Below are 15282 nucleotides of genomic sequence, written 5' to 3'. Positions count from 1 at the left end.
TGTACACAATTCCATTATATATATATATATATATAATTAAATCCATTAAATATATATTTATATGACCATATCTTCTTTATCCATTCATCAGTCGATAGACATTTGGGCTCTTTTCATAAGTTGGCTATTTTTGATAGCACTGCTACAAACATTGGGGTACATGTGTCCATATGAACCATCACTCCTATATCCTTTGGATAAATTCCTAGTAGTACTATTGTTGGGTCATAGGGTAAGCTATTTTTAATTTTTTGAGGAACCTCCACACTGTTTTCCCGAGTGGCTGCATCAGTTTGCATTCCCACCAACCATGCAGGAGATCTCCCCCTTTCTCCACATCCTCGCCAACATCTGTTGTTGCCTGAGGTGCTATTTTTAGCCACTCTGACCCATGTGAGGTGGTATCTCAATATAGTTTTGATTTGTATTTCCCTGATGATAAGTGATATTGAGCATATTTTCATGTGCCATCTGGATGTCTTCTTTAGAAAAATGTCTCTTCATGTCTTCTGCCCAATTCTTCATTGGATTTTTTGTTTTTTGGGTGTTGAGTTTAAGTTCTTTTTATATTTTGGATACTTCCCTTTTATCTGATATGTCATTTGCAAATATCTTTTCCCATTCCACTGGCCTTTTAGATTTTTATCTTGATGGGGTCCCAATAGTTCACTTTTGCTTTTGTTTCCCTTGCCTTCAGAGACATGTCATGTAAAAAGTTGCTGGGGCCGAGGTCAAAGATGTTGTTGGTTGTTTTCTCCTCTAGGATTTTGATGGTTTCCTGTCTCACATTTAGGTCTTTCATTTATTTTGAATTTATTTTTGTGTATGGTGTAAGAAAGTGGTTCGGTTTCATTCTGCATGTTGCTGTCCAGTTCTCCCAGCACCATTTGCTAAAGAGTCTGTCTTTTTTCCACTGGATACTCAGAAGGAGAGAATCTTTTTTTTTTTTTAAATGTTTACTCACTTTTGAGAGACAAAGCATGAACTCGGGAGGGGTAGAGAGAGAGGGAGACACAGAATCTGAAGCAGGCTCCAGGCTCTGAGATGTCAGCACAGAGCTGGACACAGGGCTTGAACCCATGAATGGTGAGACCAGTGACCTAAGTCAGACACTTAACCGACTGAGCCACAAAGGTGCCTGTCAGAAAGAGAGAATCTTAAGCAGGCTCCACACTTAGCATGCGATGCAGGACTTGATCCCACAACCCTGGGATCATGACCTGGGCCAAAATCAAGAGTTAGATGTTCAATCAATTGAGCTACCCAGGCATCCCTCATTATTTTGGTTTTTTATTTTACTTTTATTCTTGGAGCATGGATACACACAGGCTAATTGACTGTGTGACTACAACCTTATATCCATGGCTCTGGTTTACTTGACTGCACAATGGAAGGTAACATAATCATGAGTACTTGCTTTTTAAAGTTCAAAGCCAGAGTACCTGGGTGGCTCAGTTGGTTAAGTGTTCAACTTCATCTAAGGTCATGATCTCCTGGTGTGTGAGTTCGAGCCCTGCATCAGGCTCTATGCTGACAGCTCCGAGTCTAGAGCCTGCTTTAGATTCTGTCTCTGTCTCTCTACCCTTCTCCCGCTCATATACTGTCTCTCTCTCTCTCTCTCAAATATAAATAAACATTAAAAAAATAATAAAGTTTCAAAGCCATTTCTTTCCCAGCACTGTTTTGCAAGCTTTCAGCCACAGAGGCCAAAGCTGTCAACCCAGAAGCTTTAGTTCAAACACACCTTCCTGATAACATTCCTCACAGAGGTTCATTTCAGCCCATAACAGGACCCCATCTTACCCACGTGATGGGTAATATTTGCTTGAAAACTACTTGGGGCTAGTGAAGGAGACTGCAGACCTAAGAAAGTCTTTTGGCTTTTCATGTGCAAGAGAGGATGAGTTTCTTTCTCAGAGTGTGCTGCAGCCAGACGTAGTACCTCTCCTTAGCAGACACTCTGCTGTTCCAATCATACACACTGCTGTTGAGTTCAATGTGGAGTTCCAAGACTGGGCGTCTTCTGGAGGGAAAGAGAAAGGCAAAAATTGATGCCATGCAAATATCAAAGAGGAGACAGACCGTCATTTGGGTGAAATGAGGCAACAGATGTGAAGGTGCTTTGAAATTGTTCCTTTCTAAACGCTCTACAAGGTACTTAGTGAGTGAGCCAGACCAGCCTGCAACACTCTGGCCCAATGACCCTCACCCAGAGGCAAATGAGTCATATTCTGGGGACACTTCAGTCAGATGATAACCCAGCTGGATCATCTATGCAAATCCAGGACAGATGTAAGACCATGAATACTGCTGGTCCATGAAATGTCTACCTTGGAAGGCTGAGTCATCCCTACTACAGCCCACTCCTTGCTGCTGAGCCACTCCTGAGGGGGCTGGGGAGTCACAGGTGATAATATGTATTCCTGGGGTCTCCAGAGACACAACAGAATGCATTTCACACATGGCTCAGAAACATCATTCTAAACTGTAAGGGGGGAACAGCTGAAAAAGGATTGTTAATCTTACAGGGAAGTACAGTGTGGCTACATTCAGCTTAAATGAAAACCAGATCACCAAAGTTTCTCTTAGAAAAGTATTCTTGCCAATAAACATCAGAAATGTCTGTAAATGAAGACTCGCAAACTTGAAGAGTCAGGTACCATTTTTCACTTATCAAACTGTCAAAAAGGGGAAATAAAAAAACATGCAGTGTCGGACAGAGTTTGGGGACACTGGCGATTTCATGCAAAGCAGGTATTACCGTCTGAGAGGATAATCTGATAAAATGCATCCAAGCCTTTAAAAATGCATGTTGCTGGACACCGTAATTCTTCTCCTGGGTATTTTCCTCAAGAAAACAGTAAAAATAAGCACAAATACTGAGCTACAAAGATATTGAACACTTTCCTTTTATGAAAGCAAAACACCTTCCAATGACTGAAAACTGGTCAAGTAACTTATGCCAGAATCATATTGTGGACGGTTCCACAGACAATAAAATGATGCTTAGAGGGGCATCTGGGTGACTCAGTCAGTTAAGTGTCTGACTTCGGCTCAGGTCATGATCTCACAGTTTGTGAGTTTGAGCCCCGTGTCAGGCTCTGTCCTGACAGCTCAGAGCCTGGAACCTGCTTCAGATTCTGTGTCTCCCTGTCCCTGTCCCTCCCCTGCTCATGCTCTCTCTCTCTCTGTCTCAAAAATAAATAAACATTTTTTTAAGTTTAAAATGATGCTTAGAAATGTGACTAGTGACATGGAAAACTATATGTGATATACCACTACACCAAGTAAAAGCAGGTTACAAAGTAATGGCAGATTCCATTTTGGTTTTAAAAAACATATTTATATATGATTGTGTGGGTATCAAAAAAAGCTCTGGAAGGCAATACACCAAGACTTGGCTAACAGAGATTGGTTCTAATAAGTAGAATTATAACTTTATTTTATTCTGTTTTCAGCATTTGTATTTCATGGGTTTTTTTTCCATAAGGACTATGTACTGCTTTTGTAATTTATAAAAACAATTAAAAATTTCTTTATTTTGAAGAACAATATCCAAACTACAAGCTGACTAACAAGTGACCTCCTGAGGCACAAAGCTTTCATAAAATGTGCATCCTTCCTAAGGCAACCCCAGCAAGGAATGAAAAATCCTTTTCTCCCTGAAGAGAAGAGCATCAAATATGGCACAGTGGTAATCTCCATGTCTCCATCTTGGCAGCAAGAGAACAAACAAGTGGTCTGGGCATGGGCCACGGCCAGGTGGCTCACCTTTCTTGCCCCAGTTTCTGGGAAAGATACTGCAGGTACAGCGACGGTGAGCTGGAAGACCGTTCCAACAGGGACACATCCGCCATGCACAGGCTCCAGAGGAAGTCAGCTTCTCGGTGGATGGTGCAGGGCCCAGGCTGCCTGGCCTTGGACTCCACATTGTTCACTGCTGGCCCATCCACCTCCAGTAAGCTGCTGCTGTCTAGCTGGCCCTCTGACACCACATAGTTCTGAATAAAAAAGAGCTTTGGCTTCCCTAAGAGAGAAGGGCATGCATCTCCCATGAACATCTTCCTTATCTGATCCAAAGGGAACCCTGGCTGTGACTGATCCACGCCAAACACGCTGTGGGAGCCACCTCGGCTCACCAGGACACACACAAAGCTGTCGTAGTCTTGGTGTTGGGGCATGCAGGCAACTCGGCGAAGAATATCAATTATACTGTCCATTTTCAGGTACAAAAAATACTGGACTTCATAGCCCAAGGAAGTAAAAGTGTCCCGAAGAAACTCTGGATAAAATAAACACACATGGAAAACAACACTAGGGTTAGAAAAGTTTAAGAGGTACTGGATAGCAGTCCTAAGCACAGTCTGATCTCCACTACTTATCCGTTTCTGCTCTTATGTTGTATTTTGAGGTCGTGAAGGACCTGAGCATGGGTCAGGAGAGAATCAACCTGAAACACGCGACATTCATGTCCCCCAATTCTCACTGTCCCCTATTATACCACATTCCCTGCCTAAAGCTACTACCACATCTGGCCACAGGCACAGACTGGGCCTACTTCTAGTCCGATGCAACCAAGGGGAGACCAAAACCTTTTCTCTTCAAAACAAAGGTGGGGATTTTTCAAAAGGCTCTTTCTTAAAATAACACACAAGTATGTAGGAATAGAGGCATTTGCATGGCACAGACTCAAATCTAGACCCAAATGGCTGCAAAAAGGATGGCATGGGGCACGCGTTCCCTCCTCTCCATGGGCTCTGGGCTGATACAGAGGCCCACAACTACATCCGAGTTGTGACCATTTCCAGACTCCCCAGTTCCTCTTAGACCTGCTTCCCAGTGTAACCTCCAACTGAGCAGTGGGCGACCTTGGCCAAGATTCCCTCCAGTGCCCGCACAGATCCTTCTCCCAGTTTCCAGGAATCCTGGATTGCCCTTGCCTGCAGAAGCAGTGTAAGTCAGTGGAAAAGTCAGACTTTATGTCAGACAGGCCTGCCTTCTTACACTGACCTTACCACACCAACGGGCAGCATGACCTTAAAGAAGTGGGTCTCCTTAGCTTTAAATGGAAGTGATGATACCCACCCTGTGAGCATGCTATGAGGATTAAATGAGGTAATACAAATAAAGCTCAATAGAAAGTAGTTCCTATTCCCCCTTTTTTTTAAAAAGAATATTTTATCCATCTTTTCAAAGTTTCTGTAGTCTTGGAACTGTAGAAATCTTCCCCAGTCTATTTTTTCCCCATCTGTTCAGTTTGTCCGTATCAGAGAAATAAATACAGTCTCCTTATTAGTTATATTTTTCTAACAGCAAAGAGAGATGTCTTTCTCTTCCTCATTAAAAAAAAATGCCACATCCTTTTGAGCCACCCACTAAGTTTCTGTTCCTTGTCTGAAAGATGCCTCCACTTTTTAGTTCATCTGCAGAGCAGAAAAGCTGTTCTGCCCTAAGCTAAACAGGCATCTTTCAATTCAGATAGTTACCCTTACTCTTAGCCAAATTTCTGGATTTCTCTCTATTCCTCATGACTATGTACCCACCTCTCTTCATTCCCTAGGGTGTGGTCTTCCAGAAGTCTACAACTGCACTCACCCCAAACCAAACAACATAACAGTAATTAGAACTTCTTATTAGAAGTATACTTCTAGAAGTATCTAGATAGATAGATCTATCTATCTAAAAGATAAAACTTCTACCAAGGAACAAAAAGGCCCCATCTTATACCAGCGTAGGCATCACAGAAAGGGGATGTAAGTCATTCCCCTGAAATTACCACATAACTGTTTGCCACAAAGTCTCAACTCTCTATATTACATGGGAACAATATGAAGTCTGAATAGTCACAAAAATTCAGAGACTCACAGCTTCAACCAGTAGTTTCAACCTTCTTGCCCTGCAAACTTTACCAACACTAATAAACTATAAAAGTGAAAGTAGTTATTACAATTTCTCTTCTGGCTTCTCAGCAGGAAATAGGGAGAGAAGGGTAGGAAAAGAAACACAGCCTTGGGTAAACAAAAAGCTGGAATAACTGGCCACCAGACACACAAGAGCTAGCTTGGATGCTCTGAGTTTAATTCACCCAGGCTGTGGAAAGTACCTGGATATGTTCACATTGGGTCTAGTAGAACTTTCCACTCAGGAGAGCTAGGTTTGATTGTGGCACCACATCTACTAGAAATGGCAGTTTTAAATGTGTCCTCAAATTATTTGATACTCTTTCCTTAAAAAGAGTATAATTCCCCTCCCCTTGAATGTGGGCGACACTTGTTAACTTATTTCTAATGAATGTGGCAGAAGGGATACTATATGACTTCCAAACCTGGATCATAAAAAGGATGCAGCCTCTACCTGGCTCTTTCTCTCTTTTAAACAGCTCACTCTGGAGAAAGCCAACTACCCGGTCATGAGAACACTCAAGCAGTTCTGTGGAGAAGCCATGAAGAAATAAGGGCTGCACCAACTTCCCAGCTACATGAGGGAGCCACCTGAGAGGATCCTCCAATCTCAGTCAAGCTTTGGGATGACCCCATCGGAAATCTGACCACCATCTACCAAGAGACTCTGGGCTGGAAAAGCCCAACTAAGCTACTCCTAAACTCCTGCTCCACAGAAATTGTGAGAGATATAAATAAATTAACATTGTTGTTTTAAGCCACTAAATTTTGGGGTTATTTGCACACATTATTTGATAAATAATTCACCAGATAAGTCAAGAGAAGGGAATCATAATAGTCATTAATTAAAGGTATAGTTAGGCTATGTACTTTTATGTCCGGCCCACAGGTAAAGGTAAAAAAACCACACCAAAACTAGATGTCACATAATAATGGAAAGATATAAGGGAGGTGCTAATCTCCTTAAAGCCCGATGATAAATAAATGTTATGAGGGAAATGAAGTACATGATACACAGGTTGCTGATAACCTATGAAATAGCTCACTCATCCTCACATGATCTCAGCGTGGTAGAAAAGGTCCACCAGACTACCCCACTGGCCTTCACCTCAGCAGCTGTAGGCAAGCTTTCCATACCCAGTACTGTGCTCAGGCTGGAACACAAGACTGAACAATGAGAGAATCCAGACTAGGTACCCAGGTCCATCACTACTGTTTTATTCCACTCTTCTTTTGAAGACTCATGTCATGGAGTATTCCTTCCTCCAGGGGGCAGAAGCAAACCGGGGAACGCCAGACTCAAAGCTCTTGTTTACTTAGACTGACTCACTACCCTCAAAACCCGCCCTTCACTGGAAAGATATCCTTCTTATCAAAGTCCTTGAAAGAAAGCCATAGTCTCTCTTTCCATGCTGGTGTGCAGGGGTCAGGGACAGAGCAAGGGCTGTCCCATGTCTTAGATCTCTTTCCTTTTTCTTAGCTCCCTGTAGGCTCTGGCTAGAGCCGTGGAGGTCACATAGCAGTGAGCAGGCAGCTGCAAAGGAAGAGCGAAAGAGGAACCAGTCTTGGAATCACAAGATCTGAGTTTAAGTCCTGGCTCCTTCCCCTACTTGGTTAGTCCCATTTTTCACAGTAACTGCCTTGTCACGTCCCTCAAATAAGGGAAGAAAAACTTGGGCGCTGGGTTTGGGAAATAAACCTTAGTGACTGCAGAAGTCTCACTTCTCCTTCCACCACCCAGGAAACCCCAGTCTTGACCCAGCCCTATATTTGTAACACACTGTTCTTGAGAAATCGATGCCCCAAAATGGTGAGCGGACAAGCTAGGGGTCAGCACCACTCACAGGTTTGGGGCCTATTGAGATGAATTCCCAAAAAGTGAAAAACAGTCAAAAGTCATGACCCCATTCATTTAGAACTTGTTTTCATCAAAAATGAGTTCACAGGGGCGCCTGGGTGGCTTAGTCGGTTACGCATCCGACTTTCGCTTAGGTCATGATCTCGCGGTTCGTGGGTTCGAGCCCCGCGTCGTGCTCTGTGCTGACTGCCAGCTCGGAGCCTGGAGCCTGTTTCAGTCTGTGACTCCCTCTCTCTCTGACCCTCCCCTGCTCACGCTGTCTCTCTCTCTCTCTCTCTTAGAAATAAATAAAAATATTTTTTAAAAAAATGAGTTCACATTGGGGTGCCTGATTGGCTCAGATGGTAGCACATGGGACTCTTAATCTCAGGATCATGAATTCAAACCCCATCTGGGGTATAGAGATTACTTAAAAATAAAATCTTTAAAAAAATATACAATAAAATAAGACAAAATCTTAAAAATATATAAAATAAAATGAGTTCACATTAATCTTGACACAACCTATGAAAAGAAATCCATTAAATAAATGTATGGAATAACGAAGAAAGAAGGAGCACTTTCTTCATCGGTCTATTTACCATTATGTAGTGAGCACCTTGAATAAGCCCAGTTCTAATTACAAATGGAACATAAGTTGGGCAGGCTATTCTTAGTGAAAAGGGGAGTTCTGAGATCAAATATAAATGTAAAATGCGACATTGGTTAAGACCTAAGTTTCTTTATGGGAGGACTGCTCAGCGCCTTTAAGGCCAATATGCAAATCCCCAAAGGAGGAACAAATTATTCACCATTTCTCAAATTCTCTTAACACCAAAACTCATGGTTTACACAATTCCTCTTCCTATGTGGCAGAAAGACATTGTGAAATACAGATGAAGCACCTGTTCTTCAAGGAGCCTATAATCTAGTTGGGGAAGCAAAGCTTATAAATATGTGCAAAACAATGGTTGACATGTCACACAGTACAGTGGGATTTTAGGTAAAACACAGGATCAGAGAAGGGACCACCAGTGTAGTCTGAGACACCTGAAGATGAGAATGTGGTGAAGGTACAATTTAAATTAAAGAACAAGTGAAATGGGAGGTCCCCCAGGTAGGGGATAATGACGAACAAAGACAAAATGAGTGAGTGAGTGAGGAAGTGAGTGGTGGAGGCAGCCTTGGATAAATCTGACTTTTTATTTGTTTGCATAGACCAATCAAGCGGTTTCACCGGACAATCTATATTCACTCAAAATTATAAACTACTTGTTAGATGTCTTCTTTTTAAGTGCAAATGATTACTAGTAATTCCTTCTGGACTAGCTTTTCTTAGCAGAAAACAGTATCAATAATAAGCCTGTCTATTGCATGTCAAAGAGGCTTTTGTGGTACCTCCTACTCTATTCTTCCCTGTATTTGCAACTCCTTATTCACAATGCCAAAGCCCCATATACTCTGAAAACCTTAAGTTCTTTTCCCTGATTCATTTTCATTCAAAACCTTCCCTGAACTGAGAGGCTACTGATAGTCTTTATTCCACTTACTGTGAATATCCATTCATTTCACTGTAGAAATATTAATGTATTCAATTACAAGGTACTGCCTTAGACCCCACTGGAGTGTTCTATGAATTACAGCGTCTATACCTTGTCATCGTTCTGAACTCTTGGAACTTCCAAATCCTGAAATACAAAGGTCTCCAATAAGGGACTGCGGACCTATAGTTCTTATTTATATCCTAGATTTGTGTCTGTCTGATTTAAAGGGAAATTTTATTTGTGATACTAGCTTTCCAAATGAAGGGCTGCTTAGACTCAAAGGACAAGAATGCCCAGAAGAAAAAGGATGCCACCACAGACTTCCTGGTCTTTTGCCTCTAGGAGGAAGCTATCTTTCATAATATATTAATCCCATGAGAGCAAGGAAGGGAAGCTCCACTTCCTTGGCACTCAAGCCAGCAGGCAGCATGTGGTGGCCGCTCCATCTGAGCAAAGCCTCCACCTACCACCTCAGATGCCATTTACCACTTGCCTTCACAGCTCAGAAGCATAGGACACAGTGGCTACTCCAATTCCCCTTGCTGAGATGTTCCTACATTTGTTAGTACAGGAAAATGCTACTGATCTGAGTTGCCGCCCATTCCATTGAGGGCAAAGGGGTTAAGAGGGCCAGGCAACCCCAAGGACAGCCAAGCTCAAGTCAACACCACCTACAAAGTGTTTCCACTATTAACTTCTGGCTTTCATGACCCCTGTTGCTCTGTTTGAAGAGGAAGTTTACTTACACAAGATTTATAAGGATTTTCAGAGACAGCAAAGGAGAAGACAGAGGAATAAACCCTCGCTCTTAAAATCTGCAAACACCATCTTCCATTCAGGAGCCTAAAACCCAGCTAAAGCTTTAAGTCCAAGCTCAGATCCATCTATCTGCATTGTGAGACATTCCCCTCCCCGTCTCTAACAAGATCAGAATCCTAGTGCTACATCAGAGCACTGAGAATCAGGGCCCAGCACAGGCCTAGCTTTACTAGGTTACTAATGCACTTGATGTAGCACTAAGGGCTTAATTTTTAATTCTACCAACCTATGATAATTGGGCCAAATCCTTAAACCTCTATGTCTGCTTCAAGAAGAGATTACTGAGCTCTATCAGGTTTCTTCTCAAGGACAAGCCACCAAAAAATAACCTTATCCTTGTTAAACAATGTGGATCTGACACCAGACTCCACCTTTGCTTCACACAGAGCCAAGCATGGTGTTTTGCACATAGTAAGTACTCAATAAACTATTATGGCATAAAGGAAAAATAAACATTTAAATGTTTGGAAGACTTGCATTCTCTTTGGATAATAGTCTGATTTTTTTTTTAAGACAGGACAAAGAGTCTGCTAAATTCTACAGATACAAAGGAATGGTTTTAGAAACAGAAACTAGCCGACCTTATTCCTTCATTCATCTAGCCAACAAATATTTATTGAGCTCCTATGTGCCAGACATTGTTTCAGGTATCAGACACATAGCAAAAGAAATAGACAAGCTTCCCATCCTCATGGAACTCACATTATAGCAAAGAAGCTAAAATCAGTGGCTTTGGAGTTAAGCTCTCAAACCTCAGCTCTATCAGTTACTAGAGAAGTCAAGGAAGGCAGTTCACTATGCTCTGTTTGCTCACCTTGAAAATGGGGATAAAAGTACCCATCTTACAGTATTATTTATGAAGATTGAGTGAGAATTAGCCAAATACCTGGCACATAGCAGATTTTTAATAAATTTTACACTCTCATCATCACCATCCCTGTTAGTCTTATAATATTACTGTTAGTTTCTCTCAGAGCCCTGGTTTCAATTGGCAATAATGTCTATTCCCAGACTCCTGCACTTTTCCCAAATGCTCAATGTTAACCAAATGATTAAGGTAGGCACAGGACAAAGGAAACCCCACCTAATCTCTCCAGATGAAGCACCCCCCTCCCATGCTGTCAGGAAGGAGATGAAGAAATTAAGTTTGCTGCACGGAATTAGGATTACCGTCAACCAAAGCAGTATTGTAGGCCTGGAGGCCTCAGTGAACAAGTGCCAGGAAAGAATAGGAAAATGAGGAGCTGCAGCCCTAGAGACAGGGCGTGAGAGAGGAGACTACCTTCCACTTCACTGTTCTGAGTCTCTGCTGGTGCTGGCATATAAATAGATTCAGGACCCTTCAGCTGATAAAAGGCATCACACAATGGAAGTAAAAGTGTCTTGTTTCTTAACTATCAACTGGCCACCTGGCCACCAGGGGCTTGTATAAGCAGCCTCAAGACCAGTGATTTGTTTTGTCCCCAGAAGCAGGGAGAGCTTGAGTCAAGGGAACAAATGTCCAAACACACCTAGGCCAATACCTGCACAGGCCTCAGGCCAGAGATACTGTCCCAGGAGCCACCTCCAATGCTATCCTCACTTCCATCTTTCTCTCCTATGGTCTTGCCACCCCTGACCCTCCTCCTGGCCCCAAACTTTGTACTCAGACTTTCTTTCTCTGTCAAGCCCATTCATACTGATAATTGCTGGGAGTGGTCTGTGCACCTGGGTATTTCCCCTCCATTCCAGTTAACCACAGCCTCTGGGAACCTGCCCCACTCCTCCCTGAGCCCAGTGCAGGTGTCAGACCCCCAGTTCTCTGTTTCCTCATTTGTCTGGACTCAGATTCCATGTACAAAGCCGTGGCAAGTTCTAGCTTAGCAGTTTGCAACAAAAATTAAACAAACAAAATGAAAAAATAAGGTTAGCTAGCATTCAGTATATACTTAAAGGGTGCCAAGCACTGCTCTAAGCTCTTGACAAGCATAAACACTTATTTCTTCCAACCTCCCCAAGATGTAGGTCTTGTTATTAAACCATTTTACAGAAGAGAAACTGAGGCAAGGAGAGTCTAGGAAAATTGCCCAAGGTCACAATTTAGGACATGGCAGAGCCATGATTCAAACCCATGCGGTCATATTCCAGGACCCAACTCTGACCATGTTCCTATAATGCAGGAAAACATAAATATACATGACCATGTTCCTATAAAGCAGGAAAACATAAATATACATTCAGTCCCTACACACAAGAGGCTCATAACTCAGCAAGGGGGGCAAACAGACCCTGGCTTCTAGTGACAAATTCATAGCAGGTCATAGCTTTATGATTCTCTTCATACAACAACATACATCATGTAGCTGGGAACTTTCTGCCAATGAATTAAACAGAACTGACTATAATAGAAAGTAGAAGATGATTACTTTTTTAAAGCAGGAAGTTACTCATTGAGAAAATATTTTCTCATTCTTATATGGGTACTAATGGCTAAAAAGGAAAGAACACTTATCTATAGCTGAGGAGACAACATTTGTCACATCTAACCAAAAATAGAACATGAGAAAATGAGATCATATCTTAAAATTCTGGGAAATCCAGCCTAATATTTGCTGATTTCACCTTCTCTTAGAGTCTCTTCCCATAAAACTCACCATGGTAACATCTAAAGTGAGCCTAAAAGGCAGATCTAAGAATTTTAGTCAAATCTAAGTCATTCTAAGAATTTCAAAAAGCAGGAAAACTGTGGGTCTGTAATGATCAACTAAGGAAGATGTAAATAATTAAACACACTGTTTCACAATGAGATTCTTCTTATGATCTTTGATGCATCACCAGTGATTGATTCAGTTTGAGTAAGACATCCAACAACAATTGAGCAAGAGAATCAATTCAGACTGAACAACAAGTAACATACAAGTAGTACAGACTCAGGCCAACAACCAAAGTACATACAGGGTGCCAGAACCAAGTAAAATGCTGCTTCTAAGTGAACACACGTTTATGACATTAAAAAAAAATTGTTTTTAGTGTTTATTTATTATTGAGAGACAGAGACAGAGCATGAGCGGGAGAGGGGCAGAGAGAGAGGGAGACACAGAATCTGAAGCAGGCTCCAGGCTCTGAGCTGTCAGCACAGAGCCCGATGCGGGGCTCAAACCCACAGACTGCGAGATTATGACCTGAGCTGAAGTCAGACACTTAACTGACTGAGCCACCCAGGTGCCCTGCATTTGTGACATTTTTAATGTTCCCCAGAAGAGTCTTCATAGTTGATCTATATGAAACGATGGGGCACCTGCTAACACTGAAGCCAGCAAGCCTTCCATTTTAAACCCCGCTCTGGACTCACAGTCTCCTCCCTGCCACATCATCCAGCATAAAAAAGCAAGACTGAAGCTCACCAACTTTCACCAATTATACCTGTGCCAGAGACAGTGCTATGTGCGCCCCAAATCCCCTTCCAGTTTCCTCCTGGCTTGCAGCCAGACTGAGTGCCTTATCCACTGCAGTTAAGCGGGGCCACATGAGTGAGTTTGACCATTGGAACATGAATGGAAATGATGTATCTCACTTTCAGGACTGGCCCCTAAAGTCTTTTGTGAGATCTTCCACGAATTTCCTTCATCCACTGTGGAATCACGTCAAGGTCACCAGTTGCGGGTTTAGCTTATCACATTGGGGTCACTAACTGTGGGTTCAGCTTTTGGCTTTGTCCAGCAAAGCCGAGTTCAGCAAAAAGGATTACTCAAGACTCCACAAGTCAAGAGAGGTGAGAGGGAGGGTAAGGGAGGTCTCCCTGAGCTGCTCTCAAGCTCCCGTATTTATTAGGCATACATTAGAGGGAAAACATTGTGCAACATGTCAGTGGCTACTCGCCAGTAAGAACATATAGAAAGCATGCAAAAAACAAGGCACTCCCAATACTACAAAAGAACTGATGCTGAAAGCAGGGTGGAGAACAAGATATTCCATAGATAACATGGCCTAAGGAATTCATGAGCACAGACAGGACCCAATCCCTAAATATTCATTAACTAGACACTGGTCAGCTGTTTTCAGCAGGGCCAGAAAGCAGTATAATGCATTCCCTATAATCTCCTTAGCCAGGACATAGCTATTTGATTTCCCACAATCCACCAGCCAGATAAAGAGGGTCCTGTGGAAAACCCCAAAGCTTCAGATGATGATGCCACTAAATGACCACATGGAACGAAGCTGGCTCCAGCCCAATTCACACTAGGCTCTGCCATGAGTGAGAAAGTACCCCTTGCTATGTGAAACCACAGATTTTGGCAGCAATTTATTACAACAACTAGTGATGATCACTGATGAATACAGCTTGTTTGGAACATTCCTAACTGTGGAGTATCAGTTAATCTGCAGTATGCACACCTACCTGTGTTATTGCCAATGCAATCTATTATCAGGCAGATTCCCAGGGGCTTGCTCTGCATCCTGTATCTCTCTTGCACATGCTAGAAAGGAAAAGAGCAATTGTTAAAAACTCTGGACATTCCTCTGCTTCCTCCAGATCCCACCCATAAACCATCTTTTCTTTTGGATTTCCTCAAACTTCCTGTTGTCAGGTGAGTCATTCAATAGATACAGCCTGAAGTCACCACAGCTGACATTACTCATTAATTTCATATTTTTCCTCTATTTGGGTAATGTCCTTAAGACAAGCTGTTTCGGTTTTTATTTAATTTTAATGAAAATCACAGTCTCTTTACACATGTCTTAGCACTGAAGGATAAAGACAATTTAAAGCTTATCGAAAGGGTGGATCATATGTTTCCACAGTAACCTAAGGTTGTACAAGTGATATCTTTCCAAACCAGTNCTCCTTAAAAAAAAAAAAAAAAAAAAAAAGCCAGAGCAAATTAAGGTTCAATGTCACTGCTTACTTATAGATTCAGCAATCACTCAGCTGAGAAGAGAAGTGCTACTTTGGAACTTTCTTGTATTCCAAAGTCCACTAATGCAATCCACTTCAATATTTTTCTTTGCTCTATCCAAGGTTTCCCCTTAGGAGAGCTCTCAAGAGAAAGGCACTCTCAGCATCCTGAGCATTCTTAATGGACAGATATTTTAAACAAGCCAGTGTTCTCCACAGATACTGTGCAAACAATACACTACCAAATTAGATGGTTTATTCCATACCTGAGGTGGAGCTGTTCCCGATTCCTGAATGGATGTCTTC

The 15282-nt window shown here is 42.2% G+C and overlaps 1 protein-coding gene across 1 annotated transcript in view; it reads right to left on the bottom strand.

The window, feature by feature from the left end:
• Positions 1-6: 6 nt before the first annotated feature.
• CFLAR (CASP8 and FADD like apoptosis regulator) overlaps positions 7-15282 on the bottom strand; it is a 42949-nt gene continuing 27673 nt past the window's right edge. Inside the window, exons 8-11 of the mRNA XM_077747611.1 lie at positions 15243-15278; positions 14479-14557; positions 3772-4282; positions 7-2023 (exon numbers count right to left, since the gene is read on the bottom strand). Of these exons, the coding sequence (XP_077603737.1) occupies positions 1885-2023; positions 3772-4282; positions 14479-14557; positions 15243-15278 (765 nt within the window). The 3' untranslated portion in view covers positions 7-1884. The remainder of the gene's footprint in view (positions 2024-3771; positions 4283-14478; positions 14558-15242; positions 15279-15282) is intronic.

Source organism: Crocuta crocuta, unplaced genomic scaffold, assembly GCF_008692635.1.
Source record: "Crocuta crocuta isolate KB4526 unplaced genomic scaffold, BGI_CrCroc_1.0 scaffold159, whole genome shotgun sequence".
Taxonomy (NCBI): Eukaryota; Metazoa; Chordata; class Mammalia; order Carnivora; family Hyaenidae; genus Crocuta; species Crocuta crocuta.
Note: the sequence above shows the minus strand (reverse complement) of the source record. Positions and strands in the feature narration are given on the sequence as shown.